Below are 21,420 nucleotides of genomic sequence, written 5' to 3'. Positions count from 1 at the left end.
CCTGCGCTTCTACGTTATAGATGAAATAGCACCATAAGATTACAGTTGGGCCTTCCATTAGACAATGTAGATCTAAAGCTGGGGAAGAGGATCTTGGATAAAAGCCAGCCATTCTTCAAAATTTTGAAACTAGAAGGATTCTGTCCTTAGTGATGGGAATGAAAGCTTAATTAATTCAGAAAGAACATTCCGAAGACACATTAGTCGGATCTGTGCCATGAGCCAGAAAGGAGGGGAAGCATACTTACCTGAGCTCAAGTACATCCTCACACAGCACATAATTAGTTCGTGGAATTTGCTGCCAAAATATGTTTTATTTACTCCCCTGCTTTTTACATCAAGGAACCCAAGGTGCCGCACATAGCATAGTTCTCAAGCAGTCTCCCAGGAAGGCACTAGCCCAGTGCTGCTTAGTTTTTGCACGGCCATGCCTCCGGATCATGACCAGAGACGCAGATATAGTGACAGTCACTACCTTCATAGTTTTTAAATGGATAGGACATATCTATTAATGGCTAATAATCATGATGGCTGTATTGGCCATGAGGTTGCCCACTTGTTTTGAAACAGGGTACTTGAGCAGATGAGCCTTAATATCCTAATATTTTCTTCTCTGGAATTCCCATTCTGATGTTCTGACTCATGTTGTACTCGTGCCTCTATAAGACATTTGGCTGTCACTCAGCAGTCACACACCCAGCTAACAGGGAAAATATGAGCACATCATTGCACAATGCCTAATTATGCTATTTTAAAAATATTTCAACTATATGCACAAACTGACAGTAAGCAAACTTACGTTAAAACCTTTCAGAAACAGAATGTGTCAGCTTATTTAAATCTCTGTAAAGAGGCCATGCACCTTTTTGGATAATTACTTACATCAGAAGTATCAGAAGTGTTGGTAGTCATGCCTAGAGAAGGGAGGCATGTTGCTCTACGCCATACTCAGATTATTCTCCTCCATTGTGAATAACTTGAAATATTAATAATAATAATAATAATAATAATAATAATAATAATAATAATAATAGATATGACAGATCATCTTCCAAGGCCCTTCTTCGTGTATCTCCTCCATGAGAGGTCCGGAAAGTCTGGCAACACGAGAACAGGGCCTTTTCTGCAGTGGCTCCTCGTCTGTGAAATGCCCCCCCCCCCCGGGAGGTTTGCCTGGCACCTTCATTATCTATTTTTAGGTGTCAGGCGAAAATGTTCCTTTTCAACCAGGCCTTTGGTTGGCTGACATTCAATGCCCTTTTAAAATTGGGGGGGGGAGAGTTATTGGGCTGTTTTTGTTTTTATTTTGATTATGTATTTTGTGACTTTATATAGTGATTCTATCGTGTGAATCACCCTGATGATGATGATAATGATAATAATGATAATAATAATTTATTATTTATACCCTGCCCATCTGGCTGGGTTTCCTTGAGAACTGCAGGTATAGGGCAGTATACTTACATACATACATACATACTAAAATATTAATATAATATAATATAATATAATATAATATAATATAATATAATATAATATAATATAATATAATATAATATAATATAATATAATATAATATATAATATAATAATACCCTGGACTTTCAGGAGTTTAGCATTTTTGCTTTCTTGTTTTTCAAACTTTTGTTCAAAAAAAAGGAATATATATTTTCTCACAATTATTTATTTGGGCTTGTGGAGTCTCTCTCTCATTCAGGACGGTAAGAAGGTGCAAGGCTTAATTTCCAGCATCAGAAAACATTGTTAAACTACAGCTTGTGCGTGAAAGGGTTGAAGCACTTCCAACTGGAATGCTAAATGCAGACGGCAGCTCCTTTTCATTGGCATCCGCTCAGCCCCCTCCTTTCACCCTTTGCCCCTCCGCAGCAATCAGCACTGCCCGTCTCCAGTTGCATGATCATAAGTGCTTCAAATCAGCATCACTTCCCTCCTGCACTGGCCTTTCCCAGTGGGAGAGCAGCTGCAGTGGTGTGCAGTGAAATTTCCCCCAGGGGAACAGTTAGGGCCAGAAGTGCCAGCTTGCCAAGGGTGTTTGGGCTGGGGGCTCTTATGTTGCATGCATGCGTGAGCATCGTGCCTCCCTTCCTAAGCTGGGCAGAAGCTTCCTGGGCTTTGAGGAAAAGACGCCAGACCTCTCAAGAGATACATAGCCGCACCGGCAGCATACTTTCTCGTATCCAAAAATGCAAGAAGGGCTTTTACACTCGCCAGAAGCTTCGCTCCGCCCTCGCCGGTCCTGGAAGGATCCTTTTAAAAAGTCCCATATGCTCGGAGCCTTTGCGCCTGTTCATTGGGGGATATAGGAAGCCCAGAGCACTTGTTCTTTAGATGTCCCTTTTATGAAGAGGCACGTAGTGAGACAATTGATTCCCTGCTGGTGAGGCTCGCTGACCTCCCGGAAAAGCAAAAATTTGACCTTTTCCTGCTAGGAAAAGATCATAAGACGACCCGGATGGTCACCAGATTCTGTGTACAGATCTGTAGGCGCAGACCACCACCACCGACCCAAACTAGTTCGTTAAGAAAATCCACAAACTCGGTTCCATGAGTGACTCTGGATCATCTCTCTGCGCTTATCTATACGCTTATCTATACGCTTATCACATTTATAGATTTATTGCTGTACATTGTTTTAAATGTTTGTTTTCCTTCTGGGATTGTACCCCCAAGTGTGTTTTATAAGCTGGTCTCTGACCGTAATAAACTATCTATCTATCTATCTATCTATCTATCTATCTATCTATCTATCTATCATCTATCTATTTATCTATCATCTATCTATCTATCTATCTATCTATCTATCTATCTATCTATCTATCATCTATTTATCTATCATCTATCTATCTATCTATCTATCTATCATCTATCTATCTATCATCTATCTATCATCTATCTATCATCCTATCTATCTATCTATCTATCTATCTATCTATCTATCTATCACTAGACCTCTGACAGGATGCTGGAGCCCTCCAGACTGTTTCCCCACCTTTGGGAAGGTGGTGGGAGGGCTCTTGGACCCATTGAGCATCACATCTCTTTTCCTAAGCCACGCAAAAGCTTCCCAGGCTTTGCGAAGGCCAGCACCAGGGGAACATTTAGGGAACTAGCCTATAGTCCCCCATGTCCGCTGACCACACGCCACTGAGTGGCAGGTTCTGCATCCTGGAAGGAGATGCCCTGCTCAGCTTTGAAAAGCATTGCACACGGGTAGGCAAACTAAGGCCCGGGGGCCAGAACCAGCCCAATCACCTTCTCAATCCAGCCAGCGGACGGTCCAGGAATCAGCGTGTTTTTACATGAGTAGAATATGTGCTTTTATTTAAAATGCATCTCTGGGTTATTTGTGGGGCATAGAATTCGTTCCCCACCCCACCCCCCAAAAAAAATATAATCTGCCCCCCCCCCAAGGTCTGAGGGACAGTGAACCGGCCCCCTGCTGAAAAAGTTTGCTGCCCTATAGCATTGTATATTGCCTCTTTCAACAGTGGCCTTTCCCACTGGGAGAAACCAGCATGAGAATGGCTGGTTATCTGAGGCTGTACCCCAAGCACCTCTGACCGGCATCCAGCAACACCCCTATTTCCACAACCTTACTGAAAAGGCCATGGAGAGAGTTGCCAGTTGCATGGCACCCCAATGGCTCAGAGCAGTTTCATGCAACACCCCTCATTTCCACCCATTTGCCAAAAAGGAAACAGGGTGAAAGAAAGTAGGAGAGGAAAAGGGTCTCATTCTGCTGCACGTTACCCCATATCACCCTTGAAAGAAAGAAAAAGGGTTTCCTTCCCTTGCCTTATAACAATAAAACAAGTATAGGCAGTGTTGCAGACTTATTTTGATGTGCCTGGGTGATTTCATTACAGTGGTACCTCGGGTTACATACGCTTCAGGTTGCAGACGCTTCAGGTTACAGACTCCGCTAACCCAGAATTATTACCTCAGGTTAAGAACTTTGCTTCAGGATGAGAACAGAAATTGTGCATCATGTTTATACATGCATGTATAAATATGAAGAAGATCTGCAGAAGGGACATGGAAAAGAGTTAAGAGCCTTGGACAGAAGATCACCAGGTTGATGGACCATATGGAATCGATAGAAAGGACTGACAGAATCTGAGACCAGGGAGAAGAGACGGTGGAAGAAGATTGGGAAAAAGTTTAAAAATTTATTTAGAGAAATATTGTAAAATTAATGAGTGTTAGAAAAATGTTGGAATGAAATTATACGGCTTTAGTAGAAATGTTATAAGGAGTTAAGTATAAATAAGTTTTAGGGTTCTAATGGTAAGATAAGGTTAAAATAAATTAAATGACAGAAAACAGTGAAAGATGGAAAGGATTTGCTGAAATAATTGATAACTAGAACACAAAAAAGGGAGGTGTGAGGAGGTCGATGAAACAAGTTAATGAAAGATAAAGATATGGAAATATTGGATGTGTTTTTAATTGTTTTTGCTTTTGTTTTGATGTATTCTGTCTTTTGTTTTTGTTTTTTATATGTATTGTAATGTATTGATTTGTATTGTTTACTTTTTCTCCTTTTTTATTTCTTTCTGTAATTCTTAAACTTTTAATAAATATTATTTATTTTTCTAAAAAAAGAGAGAACAGAAATTGTGCTCCAGCAGCATGGCAGCAGCAGGAGGCCCCATTATCTAAAGTGGTGCTTCAGATTAAGTACAGTTTCAGGTTAAGAACGGACCTCCGGAACGAATTAAGTACTTAACCCAAGGTACCACTGTATTTCTGCTGGTTCATTCTGGAAGGGGAAGTTGAGCAGTGAACGAGTTAAAGAAATCGGCAAGGCAAATATATTCCACGGAAAAGTGAAAAGGAAACATTTCTGCTGACCTAAGGCTTTCTAAAAGTTTGTTTCTCTAATACCTATAAGTGGGGCCTATACTGACCTAGCAGTGTCTTGTTCAGATTCTGTGAAAGATTTCCTCACATCAGGAAGCAGCTGCATCTTAATTTCTAACTCCCTGAAGTTTAAGTTTAATTATTTCTCTTTAAAAGAAAAAATAAAATTCATTAACCCATATTGGGTCAAACTGACAAAGTGCACCAAAAGAGCTGATAAAGGGGGAACTGTGATGTCCTGAAAAATTATTCCTCGCCCCCCATCACATATAAAGGTATGGATTGAATTCACACCTAATACTGGACCTGAACTTGCTTGGCATGCGTCGCTGAAGTGTTGCATATATTTTCCAGACATGTATGCAGAACTCCGTGAATTGGATATGAAAAAATAAGGTTCCTAGTATATATGGTTATGAAGATGCTTTAAAAACATTCAGTGAAAGGGTGGAATTAAACCATCCAAGGATTTTATATTTCATTTCCGGTCTATTTGGAAGGGAGGGTCCCAATGTTCATGCCCCTATCTCAAATCCCACCCCCAGAAAAATCATATATCACTATTGTTTCCTCTTTGCCCACCTGTCTCCTTTGGTCATTACTATTCTTTGAAAACAGGGCCCTTTAAAAAAATAAAATACTGGAACTTCAATGGTTCCAGTAAATAGCAAAATTTACAAAAGCAATATCAAAATCAGAAAGAAGTACAACGACAATGCATATGTCGCATTTATAGATGTGTTCAAACTGCACTGGTGGTGCTGAATTAGCTCCACAGTGTGCATGATGTTCATCTTAATGCATTTCATATCCTAACACAATGTTGATTCCAGCCCAGCCCCTATGATTTAATACTTTCTTAACTTTCGGGCATATAGATGACCTGGTGGTAACTCACCCCATTGTGCATAGAACTCCAGTTGTCCTGGTGAGGAGACTGACCTGATCGGACTGCTGCAGCTGAACAGAAATCCAGGGACACAGGGGAACTGCAAAGTTGTTCTCACCACGTTGCAAGACAGTGCAGATAACCACCTTACAAAGTGATTGCATGTGCACCATGCCATAGCAACACTTGATAAATGGCTGTATATGTTTACCAGGACGCGGGTGGCGCTGTGGTCTAAACCACTGAGCCCTTTGGGCTTGCCGATCGGAAGGTCGGAGGTTCAAATCCCCGCAACAGGGTGAACTCCCATTGCTCTGTCCCAGCTCCTGCCAACCTAGCAGTTTGAAAGCACGCCAGTGCAAGTAGATAAATAGGTACTGCTGTGGCGGGAAGGTAAACAGTGTTTTCCTATGCTCTGGTTTCCGTCACGGGTGTTCCATTGTACCAGAAGCGGCTTAGTCCTGCTGCCCACATGATCCGGAAAGCTGTCTGTGGACAAATGCTGGCTCCCTCAGCCTGAAAGCAAGATGAGTGCCGCAACCCCATAGTCACCTTTGACTGGACTTAACCATCCAGGGGTCCTTTACTTTTACCTTTTTTATATATTTACCATCTAGCATGTTCTAAAGGCTTGAACACTGCCTGTTATTTTGTTCAAAATGTGGGAGATTGTTTATTTGTATGGCATTTACACAGTGCTTTGCTCATTGCAACCTACTATCTGAATGGTATCTCATGCCTTTGCTCAAGTACTCTACAGAGTAGTGTAGGAGTTAAGAGCAGTGGACTTGTAATCTGGTGAACCAGGTTCAATAACCCTGCTCCTCCACATGCAGCTGCTGGGTGACCTTGGGCGAGTCACACTTCTCTGAAGTCTCTCAGCCTCACTCACCTCACAGAGAGTTTGTTGTGGGGGAGGAAGGGAAAGGAGAATGTTAGCTGCTTTCCTTAGTAAAGGTAAAGGGACCCCTGACCATTAGGTCCAGTCGCGGACAACTCTGGGGTTGCAGCGCTCATCTTGTTTTATTGGCCGAGGGAGCCGGCTTACAGCATTTGGGTCATGTGGTCAGCATGACTGAGTCACTTCTGGCAAACCAGAGCAGCGCATGGAAACACCGTTTACCTTCCCGCCAGAGCAGTACCTATTTATCTACTTGCACTTTGACGTGCTTCCGAACTGCTAGGTTGGCAGGAGCAGGGACCGAGCAACAGGAGCTCACCCCGTTGTGGGGATTCGAACTGCCGACCTTCTGATCGGCAAGTCCTAGGCTCTTTGGTTTAACGCACAGCACCACCCACGTCCATAGCTGCTTTCCTTAGGGCAGTGATAAAGCGGGATATCAAATCCAAACTACTCCTCCTCCTCTTCTTCCTCTTCTTCTTCTTCTTCTTCTTGAAATTCCCCAACACTTTCATATCTGGGAGAGGGGGAGTTACGTTGTGTGGGTACAAATCTATAACATCCAACATGCATTTTGGGGGTTGGAGGGAACTGTAAAGGATTTATATCCCTACAAGAAAAAAATGTCAAAGTTGGTTAATATTTCAATCATTATTTATTGGGGTTTATCACCATATGGCTTCCTTATTTAACTTTCCTTTTACATGGAGAAGGGGTTCTTCATGCATGATAATATAAAACAGGTTTACCTCTTCTCCTTTCTCACGTATTGGAGAGAATGATTTGGATGGGGTGCCAGAAGCCTGCCCACTGCATTGAATTCAAGTTCCCTCTTTTACACAGTGGTTTCTAGTGGGTCTCAGGGGTGGGGGCCCAGCAGTTTCTGGTGGGTCTGTGGGCTCCCCGGTTCTCTTGCTTCACCAAGTACAATTCAATATGCAGAGCTCGCTTTCAAATGAGGCAGAAGAGCCAACGTGCTGGAAAAGAAGGGAACCGGCAGAAGTAAAGCACAAAGAAACCCCAGCAAGAAACCCTTGTAACAGACCGTTATCATTAAACAGCAGCCCTATAATCCATCAACCCAGTAAATGTAGGAAGCACACAACAGCCAGTGCTACGCTGACTGAGATAAGAAGGTAGTGCTGTGCCAAAACCTGTCCTCCATTTGCTCAAAAGTTTTCTTCCCCTACAAAAGTTGCTTCTGCTTTTCTGCTTCATTTGCAGGGTAGAATTGCCTCGTACTTCCAGTGGATATGGGGCTATGAGCTTAGCACCTTGTTGCAAGGTGGCCAAGGCTAGCATGTGTATTCGGGGTGGAGGGAGGTGGGTGCGGGCCGCCCCAGGTGTCACCACTGAGGGGGGTGACAAAATGCCGGGCGGCACTCACAGTGGGGCCTGCAGTGTGCCTGAGTCATGCGTCTCTCCTGGGAGTGACACGGTGGCTTAGGCGCCCGCAGGTTCCGCGCTACCACAAATGGTCCGCCCACTGCCTCCCCCCCCAGCTGTAGGGCAGCTGAGTGGGAGGAGGCAGGCAGACTCTGGAGGGCCTGCAGTGTGCCCCGCCCCTCTGGGCGACTTGCCCCACCCCTGGGTGCGCCGCCCCTGGCGCCCAAGCGGCTTCCTCCGCTGCTGTGTGTTTTGCAGCCTCCCCAGGTGCCCTGCTTACTTTTGTGGGGAGGAGGCAGACATATAAGAGACAATATCGTCTGATATCGTCCCCTGGGTTTTAATGAAGGTATGTGGGAAGCTAGGGAGTCCTAAATGGCAAGCGCCTGAGATCAGCGCAGTTGCTGGTTTTGTTTTTAAAACAAGTTCTTCCTTTTACCTTAAAAAAAATCTTTCCACACTGATTTATTTTTTAATGATTTATTTATATTTTTTACATAAACTACTAACACAAAATAGTTATCAGCAGCCTGGTAGACAGCTTCCCGTTCTTAGAGGGGAAAGGGCACAATAGGGTTTACAGGAAGTTCAGATATCTAGGATGACTGCAAAATGCAGACCACTAGAGTGAGGAGCAATGCTCAAAACTTCTCAGCCACCTGAAAAGTAAGGTAGTTGAAACAAGAAAAGCCAACCTCCTATCCACGGGAATTTCACTGAAATTTTCTCCCCTCTTTCAGAATTTTCAAATTCATTTTCTAATTTATTCATTGGAAATGATCGACATTTTCAGCACAGCAGTATATTTAAAGTGGCATGTACAGGCAAATCTATATGCATTTTCCTGACCCGATCAACACTACTAAATGTTGCACTTTAAAAAACTTGCCACTAAATTCAAAATCAGTAGCAGATGAATGTCATCAAGTTAGAATGTGCCCTAAGCAGATTATTATTATTTTTTAATGAAAATTCATTTTTTGGCTCCAAATCCCCCTTTTGACATGAAATGTCATGAAATGAAATTTTCTTCTTAAACCACAATCCTGGCACAAATTATCAGCATCCTGACAGGGCCGTCTTGTTTTCAATCTTATTTCTCCACTCTTGACAATATAAACAACATTTAATTAAAAGATGTAGACTGAAACCCTGTTTATTTTAGTAGCTAACCTATTAACAAAACTCTTAACATTGGAAGATGCAGCGAGACTAGCTGCTGGTGTGATCTCTGTGTTAGGGCACCTGCTGATTATAGTTTCAACAGAGTCAATCTAGAGTCATCCTATTCAAACAAATGAATAGGAGCTTTCCATGTTCAAGGAACTCTTTCCACATTACCATGTTTGAAGAGGATCCAGAAAACATTGCAGAATATTTGTGTGTGTGTGTGTGTGTGTGTGTGATATTAATGCACATAGCTCAAGCAAGCCGTCCTTGGGATTTATGAGTTTCAGCCAGACTAAACCAAGAGCACAGTCCTCATAGCACATGGATAGGCAAACTAAGGCCTGGGGGCCGGATCCAGCCCAATCGCCTTCTCAATCCAGCCTGTAGATGGTCCGGGAATCAGTGTGTTTTTACATGAGTAGAATGTGTGCTTTTATTTAAAATGCATCTCTGGGTTATTTGTGGGGCATAGGAATTCGTTCATATTTATTTTTTTTCAAAATATAGTCTGCCCCCCCAAGGTCTGAGGGACAGTTGACCGGCCCCCTGCTGATAAAGTTTGCTGACCCCTGTCATAGCACATAGGGCACAAAGAGCTCCATAGCATTACACGCCATCACTTACCAAGAATTCCATGAACATTATGGCTGGAACTTACAACCTGAAAAGAAGAGGACATTAGGAACAGACTGGATATTTTGTAACGCCATTTGGTACAGTTCTCAGGAACAGGGGAATAGTTCATTTTGAAGGTCGTGTTTGGCCTTGCTTTGGACTTCGGTTGGTCGCCTGTTTTTGGAATGAGGGCCAGGTAGGAATTTTTTCCAATGAGGCAGATTGGCTGTGGCTACTTGGTTTTTGCCTACCTCTTGGCAATTGTCACAACTTTGTAAGGTTTGGCGGTTAGGCATTGGTTTAGGGGAATGTGGGGAGGGGAGGTGCGGCCATCACCTGCCCCTCCAATGAATAGGGTATTCCATTAAAGGAATCTGGGGGCCGGGATCTCGTCCGAAGCCCGGAGAGGGGCTAGGGCCATGCCAGGACCCCTGGGAACCCCAGGGGTGAGCACCAGTCAATATACCCTTCCAGACTTCCTGCAGGGTGGAACAGGAGCCAGATATAGTTTGATGCCAATGCCTAAGCCAATACCAGTCACATTTGTGTATTTTAATAAAGTTGTGGCCAAAATTTGTCCATTAACATTTAAACTAAATTCTGTCTCCACTGTGTCTTTATTTCCATTCGGGATGGGTTTTGGGGCTCGAAGCACAACCTGAAAAGAGGACGTTAGGAACAGACTGGATATTTTGTAATGTCATTTGTGGTGCAGTTCTCAGGACGGGGGATTAGTTCATTTTGAATTGTTGTTTCAGTCCTGAAGAATAAGCTTAACCAAAATAAATTCATTCAGCAAAACTGCATCTTGGCAAAAAGCTGTTTATACTTTTCAGAAGTCCATCCCAATGTGCAGTGTCTTCTCTGTGAACGTCTTTCAGACCTGATAAGGAGACCCCTTTCCATACTATGGAACACACTTGCATTTGTAATGAACACCCACATTTCATCCTTTCACGTAATTAATTGGTTTGTCTCTCACAGAAAAGACACTTAACCTCATAAATTCTAAAAGGGCAAGGTTCCCATCTGGTGTGCATTTTTTCTTTTTCATTTTTTGCTATTATGATTCAGAGAAAATTTATTGATTTTCTTACATGGTAAAAATTATACATTCCAAATAAAATACAAAAGGAACAACAAATTACCAAATAAACAAATATGTATAAATCCTTAAATTCCCAAAGAAGATTTGTATTATTTAATTCACAATTTCTTAATTTCTCCATATGGCTTCCCATCTCCTCATTAAGGGTTCATTCTCCCCCCTTTTTTTATTATTATCACGGCTTCAATATTCCTTATGTGCATTTCTTTCTTTTATTTTATCTCATGTATTCTTTCTCTAACTTACAGATTGCAGAGTTTAGTCAAAGCATGTCCAGGTTTTCATTTGTGGACAATGTTTAATTAAGTATTCTTTATAAATTCCCCATTCTTTTTTTATACCTTTGAGTTGGCTGTCTCCTAATTGTCTCAGTCATTTTTGCTAATTCCATATATTCAAAAAGGTGTTCCTTTGTGTTAGATTCTGTAGCTGTAATAAATTCAATAGTTACCTTTTGGTGATCATAGCACCCAAACTTTTTTTTCATCATAAACGGGCTGCGGCACTTATGATGGAATTGCACTGAAGGTAATTTTACAAGGTTTAAAGCTGCTTGGTGGTTTCTGATTTCTTCTGCTTTTGGCAACACCTTCCATGGGGATTTAAGGTGACATGGTTCTTACATTTGCTATTTCAGCACAGAAGTGGACAGTGTGTTCTCAGCCAGATGAGGTCACTTCTGTGGCCGCGTGCTTTTTTCATCTAGTGGGTCCATGGTCCCACAGAAATATCTTTGTTATTTTACCCATGAAAGAATAACAGCAATTTATTAATAATGTTCCTTGCAATGCTATCATATTTGACCAACACTTAGATCACATTATAGCTTAAATCAGAAAAAGATTGCTTTTGCCATCTTGATGACATCATAAAACCTCTGAGCTGTAATAACTCTGAGTTGGCTACCATGTGAACAAAGAATCCATACACACAACACCCTTCAGAAGAACAGAATAGGATTTTGCCACCTTTCGTGAACCTGATGTGTGCATTGTTCAGCTCTTGGTCCATAACTTAGAGGATAAGTGGCTAATCTAAGTTCAACGCATTTGCTTTGATGTGAGATCCTGTGAAACCCACAAGAACTTTATTTTTATGTAAATATGGATAGAGTTAAAAGACTATCTTCTGAAAGAAAGAAACCCCCCCCCCCCATAGCTTATGTTAGGGGTAGCCAACATGATAGTTTCCATGATGGATGGCAATTTCCATCATCCTTTATTATTGACCATGCTGGTAGAGGGTCTTGGAATCCAAGCAGGCCTGGAGGGCACCCCACTTTCTTTGGGCATGCTTCCGTTGATCTCTCGTGCAAAGACGAGTTTATTCTATAATGATCCATATGGTCATTTCAGTCTCATCACCTTTCATTTGCGCAACTTTCACAATCGACGAATTTCTCCCACCTCTCTTTGCCTTCACAAACCCAGTGCCCTCCAGAAATCTTGGACTATTAAGTCCCACCAAGTACAGAGTTGTAGTCTGAAATGTCTGGAGGTGAGGGCACCAGGCTAGCAAAGTCTGCTTTGCCCTTTCTGTTCCACACACACAAACATTCCCATCTGTCAAAGCACCATTTCCATCTGTATCAGCTTAAGGTAAAGGTAAAGGAAAAGGAAAAGGACCATTAGGTCCAGTCACAGATGACTCTGGGATTGCGGTGCTCATCTCACTTTATTGGCCAAGGGAGCCAGCATACTGCTTCTGGGTCATGTGGCCAGCATGACTAAGCCGCTTCTGGTGAACCAGAGCAGTGCACGGAAACGCTGTTTACCTTCCCGCCGGAGTGGTACCTATTTATCTACTTGCACTGGCGTACTTTCAAACTGCTAGGTTGGCAGGAGCTGGGACCGAGCAATGGGAGCTCACCCTGTCAAGGGGATTCGAACCGCTGACCTTCTGATCAGCAAGCCCTAGGCTCAGTGGTTTAACCCACAGCACCACCCGCATCTCTTTTTAAGGTAAAGGTAAAAGGATCCCTGACCATTAGGTCTAGTCGCGGACAACTCTGGGGTTGCTCATCTCGCTTTACTGGCCGAGGGAGCCGGCGTACAGCTTCCAGGTCATGTGGCGAGCATGACTAAGCCGCTTCTGGTGAACCAGAGCATTTGTCAATGCACCCTTTCCATCTGTATCAGCTTAGTGTTGTGTAAATATCCATCCAGCATTTGTTTCTTTGTTTAATTTACAACATTTCTATGATGTCCAATAACACACATTCTCTGAGCAGCTTCCAATAAAAACAAAAACAAATAAATGCAAACCATGATTATAAGCATGAACTCTAATGCAGCATGCTCATTAATTGCTTACTAATGGGTAGTGAGTGGCAATTTAATAACAACGGTTAACACCGCAGAAAAGACGTTTAAAGAAAACACTGAGAAAATAAGAACGTGCAGCATTCAGAAAGAGACAGGTGGGTTTCAAAGTGAAAACTATAAGTGATTCTCTCCAGGGAGATCAACTCCAAAGTTCACTTCACTATTTCCACCAGTTATAGAGCACATTTGATGCTAACAGCTTTCTCCTGTCCTGGCAGGTGGTTTTTAAATCAAGCATTGTTAAATCTGTAGAGCTTAGAGTGATGCATCAGACAGTTCTGACACCCGTTCTTGCTTCTGCGCTCATTTCACATAAACTTGCTGTAGGCCTGAGGCATGGCTAACCAGGCAGCTTCAGTTCCAACATCTGAAAGCCGAAAAGCAAAGGAACAAAGGCAAGGGCCCATCCAGACTCATGATGGGGAATCAGCTTTGTGCCGCTTTGTGATGATCCCACAACTCCAGACTATCCCCCCCACCTGTGGAGGTTCCTTTTTCAACTAAATAAGGATCTTCATTAGAAGCAAGAAGAAAATAGCCACTAGAAAGGAGGGGAAACTCTTGAGTGACTAATTTAGAAGCTTCTGTAAGGTCTCAGCAAAATGACTGACAGAATGTGTGGAGAAAATGTGTGCCCTACACTGAGACATGCCCCTTCTCTGTTTCAAAGTGTTCTCCTCACCCAGGACCTTTTTGTCTCCAGAGCACTTAGACCAAAAGTCTGCCCTAAGGATGAAGGAGCTGTCATGTGATGAGTCAGGCTGCTTGACCACTCTGGGCTCAGGGCTGACTGATTCCCTGGAGAGACACAGAGTTCCTCTATCTAGAAATGCCAAACATTGAAACAGAGGCCCTATGCAATCAAAGCAGCCTCAGTCGCCTTCAGGTTTTTTTTTACCCATAATTTCACTAGCATTGCCGCTTTGTCTTTTTACCTGATTGCGTTTTGACTAACATGTTGTTGTTGTTTAGTCGTGTCCGACTCTTCGTGACCCCATGGACCAGAGCACGCCAGGCACTCCTGTCTTCCACTGCCTCCCGCAGTTTGGTCAAACTCATGCTGGTAGCTTCGAGAACACTGTCCAACCATCCCGTCCTCTGTCGTCCCCTTCTCCTTGTGCCCTCCCATCTTTCCCAACATCAGGGTCTTTTCCAGGGAGTCTTCTCTTCTCATGAGGTGGCCAAAGTCTTGGAGCCTCAGCTTCAGGATCTGTCCTTCCAGTGAGCACTCAGGGCTGATTTCCTTCAGAATGGAGAGGTTTGATCTTCTTGCAGTCCATGGGACTCTCAAGAGTCTCCTGTACCACCATAATTCAAAAGAATAAATTCTTCGGCGATCAGCCTTCTTTACGGTCAACTAACGTAACTGGGTGTAAAATTAGCACCAGCACTATGGGTGGCCTTGCGGTGGTAAAAGCTGGAGCAAAATGCCGCACAACATGCTCCCTATAATTGCCAATCTCTTCAGACCTCATTTGGTCTTTCTGCAATGGGCAGAACACCTTAGCTGTGTTCTATAAGTTGTTAAACCATAATCGCGGCACTGTGGTGAGCCAAAGCGATTCCGCCATCTGTTTACAGAGGGAGAGACAGGTATGGGGGTGGGAAGGTATAAGCATGATTCACAACATATTCGTACATGTGCCTGGTAATGGAAACCATTCTAGAAGTAATCATCCTGTGTCTGGAAAATGTTATGTCTGAACCAGCTCAAAATTCTAAAGCCAGGGGTGTGTTGCACAGAGTTGTGTTCAACTGCAGAGCTCTTACATTTGATAGTTGTGCTATTTATTAAATATAAATCTTTTTTTAAAAAAACACCCGCTGACAAATTATGTGTCTGAGGGCTGCAGGCAACACCATTTGACAGCTACTAATATATTTCTTCTGACATTTTTTTCTGCATGCAAAATTCCTGTTGACTTCAACGCACAGGACAATGATGGTTCTGTCAATTGCGCACATGCAGACTCCAGTTTAATTAGCTGCAGATGATGAGTTACCTGCCTTTGGGGAGTTTTGCAGAAGAGAATCTTTGCCTTGGTTTTATTGCAAGTATAGGTTTACAGGCATAGGCCTATTTTATTGAAAAGAACTCATAAACTTGTATGCTACTTGTATGCTAGTGGACATAAGTGTGCATAGGAACACTGATGTGCATCTGACTGCTTAAGCAGCATCTTCCAACAGAATCCCATCTTACAGGTATAAGAACCCAGATTAGGCACCCCACTCCACCAATCCTACAACAGTAGGTCTCTTAAGACCTTTTAATCTTTCCACCTGTGCAGTTTTCCCACCCAGTTTTCTGATGAAGTATATTACCAAATCTGTGGCAAAAGAACAGCACAGTCCTATACATTTCTACTCAGAATTAGCTCCAATTTTGTTTGGTGGGGCTTACTCTCTGGTTAGTGGGATTAAGTTTGCAGCCTTATTGTGGTAGAAGCTTTCATGCGCCTATCTCAGTGTGGATCTCATTTCAGCCCAGATAAAGCGACTTACTAGAATTGCCGTTGTTGTCATCCGTCTGCCTCAGAGACAATGGAAGAGTGCGCCATTGTGGGTAAAGTCAAAGCATTGGAGAGTTACAGCACCTGCAGTACGGGAGAGACATGTTTTATTGAAGGTGGGGCAAATGAAGGCATCTGGTTTCACTGTTATAAAGGTAAAAGGTAAAGGACCCCTGGATGGTTAAGTCCAGTCAAAGGCGACTATGGGGTTGTGGTGCTCATCTTGCTTTCAGGCCAAGGGAGCCGGTGTTTGTCCACAGACAGTTTTCTGGGTCATGTGGCCAGCAGGACTAAACCACTTCTGGCACAACGGGACACAGTGACAGAAACAGAGCACATGGAAATGCAGTTTACCTTCCTGCCATAGCGGTAGCTATTTATCTACTTGCACTGGTGTGCTTTTGAACTGCTAGGTTGGCAGGAGCTGGGAAAGAGCAGCAGGAGCTCACCCCGTCGCGGGGATTCGAACCGCCGACCTTCTGATTGGCAAGCCCAAGGGGCTCAGTGGTTTAGACCACAGCGCCACCCGCGTCCTTATACACTGTTATAGATGCACCATGGCATTTCTTCACTCTGCACTCCTCCCAATGATCATTTCTCCTCTTGTCCACCAGAACATATTCTAAAAAGCTGAGGAATTTCCTTGGGTTTTCATACCAAGGCAGCAAGGTCCCTGTATAACTTATGGATTCATTGAAGCGACAGATATATATGTGGGGAGAGCAGGGTACGTAAACATCTCGAGGGGTGTGTGCGCAGAGGGGGCCGCAGAACAGGTGAGAGGATGAGGCATAGAGATTGTGGTGATCTGTGTGGAAGAGAGATTTGAGAAAAGGAGGAGGAGGAAGGGGAAAAGGGGGTTGAAGGGGAAATTGGGGGTGCAGAAGGGTTTTCAAAAAAAGGAGGGAGTAGCAGGCATGGGAGGGGAAATGAAGAGGAAGGCAGGAGCAAGAAAGGGTCTCGAGAAGAGGAGAGGGTGGTTTCCTAATTGGACAGAAGATGGAAAGGGTGCCTACTGGTTGCAATGTGTGTGAGGGGTCTGTGTGCAAGGGGAGGTTACACAAATGGAGAGGCAAGGAGGGGAAGGCATGGGTAGGAGGGGGAAGGTGCAAACAGGGGCGCAAAGTAGGGCTGCGGAATAGAAGTGGCTTCAGAAATTGGGTTGGGAAGGCAAAAAGTGAGTTTAGTAGTTGCAGGAAAGGGGATGCTCTGGGAGGTTGGTGTAAGGGAAATTGCAGGGCGGTGGGGTTGGTGAGTAGAGCAAGAAAGGGCACAGCCTAGTAAACATGTAAACACTCCATGTTGTATTGTGTAAATAACGTGTGTGCTAGACATTTCCTTTGCAGTGAACCCACCCCGGAAAGAATCTACAGTGGTACCTCGGGTTAAGTACTTAATTCGTTCCGGAGGTCCATTCTTAACCTGAAACTGTTCTTAACCTGAAGCACCACTTCAGCTAATGGGGCCTCCCACTGCCGCCACGCCACCAGAGCACAATTTCTGTTCTCATCCTGCAGCAAAGTTCTTAACCTGAAGCACTATTTCTGGGTTAGCGGAGTCTGTAACCTGAAGCGTATGGAAGCGTATGTAACCTGAGGTACCACTGTACTAAAGAGCACCCATGGACTGCACTTATGGTCTCGTTCCTTCCCTTTCCTGCCACCTTGTCGAGATATGGATTGTTCTCGCTTCTTGAGCCTTTGATCTCCAGGGTCACATTTTCGAGATGAACCTCTTAACGAAACAGCCAGCTCCCATCCACGATTGGTGTGCTGGTGCGTACTGAGGGCCAGACCAAAATTTATATACCTTTGGACAAGCAAGCTTTCTTTATGGCTGACTGGCTGGCCTTCCATGGTTTTGGGGTTTTTTCCCCACAGTACGTGTGCCTACAAAGAGCATGGGAGCATATTTAGAGGATGATTTATTTTCCTCCCTGAAAGATTTCTGCCTCTTCTGATTCGCGTCCCCCTTAACGGCATGTGTTATATATTGACAGGGATTAAGTTTCCCCTCCTGAACGGAACAATGTGCGGGCAGAAAGAGAGCTAAGAGCTACCTTGCTGGTTCCTAAACGCAAGCAACGAACTATGCCAGAGCTCCAAGCTCTGCCTCTCCAAGCTCTGCCACGCTCCCTCTCTCCTTCCACCCCTCTCCCTCCTTCCTTCTCCCAGTTATCCTTGTCCGGGACCCCCTTTCCCCCTTTTGTTATTCGGCATGTCTGATTAGCCCGAGCCTGATTGGCTGCCTGCCTGTTCGGAGAGAGATTCCATGCAGATCAGCCCCTGCTCTCGCCCAGTCCTCGCTCAGGAAACGTGAGCGCGGCGGATGGAAGCGGAGAGGCAGCGGCTCAAGCGCTAGCGCCCCGCCACCGCCGCCACCGCTGCTGTTGCTGCGCCGAGCCTGACAGCAGGCAAGCGAGGCAGGAGAGCCGCTTAGCAGCCGCAGCCGCTCACTCAGTGCCTCTGCCTGACCGACTGAGATCCCGGCAAGGATCCAAGCATGGAATGGTGCCGCCGGGCAACAGCTGGCGCTCTGCTCCTGGCTTCCCTGCTCCTGGTAAATGCCTTTTCTTCTCTTTTACTAAAGCAGCGGCGGCCGCAGGATGGTCTCTCCTCCCTTGCAGTGACTGGAGAACTTAGGCGGCGAGGCTGCTCCTCTCGCAGAGGTTCCAGCCTCGCAGGGCAGGTCCCGTTAGGTGACAGGGGCTTAAAGGGCAGGTACAGAGAGTTGGGCTCGCCTCTGGTGTGGACAGGCAGCCCCTGAAACTTCTGGGTCTTGGAGGGGAAGCCCACACTCCTGACATCCAGTTCTGTGGTCAAGGATGTGCCTGGGATTCTTTCTAGAAGGGATGCCGTTCTTTTCCCTCCTCTTAAAAAAACTATTTCGCCCACTCTGCGAGAGAGGGAGAGAAAAGCAGGTCCCGCAAGCGACTGAAGGATTTAACCCTGCTACCGCAGTAGCGCGCTGATCTCTGATCACTGCAGGATTCTCGCGCAAACTTAGCTGCTTCTTCCCTCTCCACGGTGCCAGGGATCCTGCCCGTTTGATGATCTTAAGCGCGCGTTATTTCAGCCAGACGAAACTTTTCAGATAGGAGGCTTCCCTAAATTGAATGACGGATGAAATTCTTTTGCGAGTTGGGCTTAGGGGTTTGGGGGTGTTGAAAGGGAAGGCTCCGTTGCAAATTCTCCCCCGTGGGTTACTCCTCCTCCTCACTACCCTCCCTCACGTTCCCAAAAGCGTCGCTCACAATCTTGAAAAGATATACTCTTGCATGCTGCGCGTGTCTTTTGTGTTGTTTGTTTTTCCAAATCACTTCTGGTGATTTGGAATAATTGACTCGTTCATGCTGATCTTTTTGCAACAAGAGCTAAAGTTGGTCCGGGACCAGGAATGGAGTTGTCCGTGTGAAGGATTTCACAAATGCAAAGGGGTGGGGGGGGGGCCAGAAATAATATTTGAACGTCAATAGTACTGTTTCTGGTGTGGTTCGAGGAAAATCCAGTTTGTCTATAAATACGAATTAAACTTGCTATTGCACACTAAGGTCCACGAGATATTTGAAAGTTTATTGCTGACTCACTCTTTCTCTGTGACAGGGATATGACTCTGCACTTCACTTGCACTGTAAATACTTTCCTACAGATGGCTGCTTATCCTAAACCGGGTTACTGTTTGTCATTGTAATTATTGCCAGCTCTACTGCTTATACCAACCATCACTTTTATGGGCAAACTTATTTTTTTGGCAACAAGTGTTGTGCATGATATTGTACATGCCACTGTCCCCAAATCTTTGCACTAGTTATGCACATATTATTTCATTGTGCACATCAACATTTGTTTTTAAGATAAGATGTGTAAACTATTACAAATCACTAATATAAATGTGGCAGGAATGGGTAGCTGGTCAGGCTTATCCGGGGCTTTTTACCCCCAGAACCTGTTTTCAGTGCCAGAACACATCAGTATTTCTCTTGCCACTGAATAATCACTTCCATAATAAAGGGGTCGTTTGAAAGCTCCTTGGGGCAGGGCCTGTCTTTTGCTTATTTTACACTGTAAAGGGCTGTGCGCTTTATGCAATAGTGATTTGTAAACAAACCTTCATCCTTATTGCTCTGCAAGTCAAAAGAGCGAGGCTCTTTCTTCCTTTCTGGATTCATCCCAGCAGCAAGAGAAAGAGTATTATATTTGGAGCATGCTTGCGTTAGACTTGCATAATTGTTACTCTGCGTTGCCCTGCCAAATCGTGCAATTTTAATCCACCAAGAGCCAGTTTCTGAGAGCAAAAAGGGGTGCTAAACCCTCCTTCTCCCGCAGTGTACCTCCCCGCTGCCAGCTCCAATAAGCTGTGAGTGAGAGACTGTGGGCAACAGACTGGTTCACCCTGCCTCAATCACATGCCCCTTTCTCTCTTAAAATTGATCCCCGCTTTATACACGATTGGAAAACTTTGTTTTGTTTTTTTGGTATTCTAGGGCTGACTGAAGCAAGAGTTGAAGCAGCGTGATTTGGCTTCATCCTCAGAACATACCTAAACCAAATCTCCATTACTTGTGAATTAGGCACTCATTTCTCAGTTCACTAAAATAAATAGTACTCTCTGCTGCCAACCATTATGCATTATTCTTTAATGCTATATACCAGTTTGAGTTGGGTGAGTTGACTGGGATTCTTTTCTCTCTTTTAAATAGATTTCCCCATTCACACCAAATAAAACTTAATTTGTGCCTGCAGGTAAGTTATAGGGGAAAAGAGGATGGGGGAGATACAATCTCCAAGGTACACAAAACAATGCACTGTTGTTGTTTTTATATTTTTCTTGCCCCAATGCATTTCAAAGAACACCGAGTAAAGCACAATAAAATGATGAGTGATGGGGAAGACTATGTTACACTCCCCCTGCAAATTAATATATGCGTTTTGGCAGGCAGGCAACTTTCTGCTTCACTGTTTGGTTTCAAAGATCTTTATGGGTGGAATGAGATGGAACAAGAAATTTAAAAGAGAGTTGAAGATAAGAGAGGACATAATTAGGGGATTAATAAGCTAGCACTTATGGAGTATGTGTGTGTGTGTGTGTGTGCGCGCGCGTGCATGTGAATCATGACTTCCGTTTCTCTTCTAAAAGAGTTCCCCTAAATCAAGTGTGATGAATGAGTGAATTATGGAGGGACACCAAGAACAGGATATAGATTGTAGAAACCTGTGGATCTCTAGCTCCTCCCTTTAAAGTAAGTCACCCAACTTCAGCTCAGCATTAATTTATGTGGGAGAATGAAGCATATTATGCTTGGCTTTTTAGTTCTGGTCTAAAAGGTCACCTTTGCCTCGCAGGTGTGGCTTGCAACAAGAAACAAAAAAACAAGGTTACATTAAGTATGCTCAGCTACCTGGGTAAAGTCAACTAGAAAGGTATCAGAGCTGAGTACACACATACCTGTTGATCCCTAGGCAGCTTGTGATGTCAGATGAGGGCCACACCAGAAGCATCAGAAGCAGATTCCTTTCTTTGGTAGATGTCTGCCCCAATCATTAATAAAACAGGGGGTAGGGGCCCAGTTTTAAGAGCAAAAGGAGGCTGTGAGTAGGTGGCCTGGGTTTTTTGGGTTGCTGGCACTCTAGG

At 44.1% G+C, this 21,420-nt stretch overlaps 1 protein-coding gene across 3 annotated transcripts in view; it reads left to right on the top strand.

Moving 5' to 3' along the window:
- The window catches only part of ADAMTSL1 (ADAMTS like 1), a 486,607-nt gene that overhangs the window by 214,848 nt on the left and 250,339 nt on the right, over nucleotides 1-21,420 (top strand). Inside the window, exon 1 of one of the 3 annotated variants that reach the window (XM_082204523.1) lies at nucleotides 17,859-18,348. The exons of the other annotated variants lie outside the window; for them this stretch is intronic. Within the exon in view, the coding sequence (XP_082060649.1) occupies nucleotides 18,292-18,348 (57 nt within the window). The 5' untranslated portion in view covers nucleotides 17,859-18,291. Of the gene's footprint in view, nucleotides 1-17,858; nucleotides 18,349-21,420 lie in introns of those variants that run through there. 3 annotated transcript variants of the gene reach the window in all.

The sequence above is a fragment of the Podarcis vaucheri genome, assembly GCF_965113315.1.
Source record: "Podarcis vaucheri genome assembly, chromosome: 17".
NCBI classification, from domain to species: domain Eukaryota; kingdom Metazoa; phylum Chordata; class Lepidosauria; order Squamata; family Lacertidae; genus Podarcis; species Podarcis vaucheri.
This window is presented reverse-complemented; position numbering and strand designations above follow the sequence as displayed.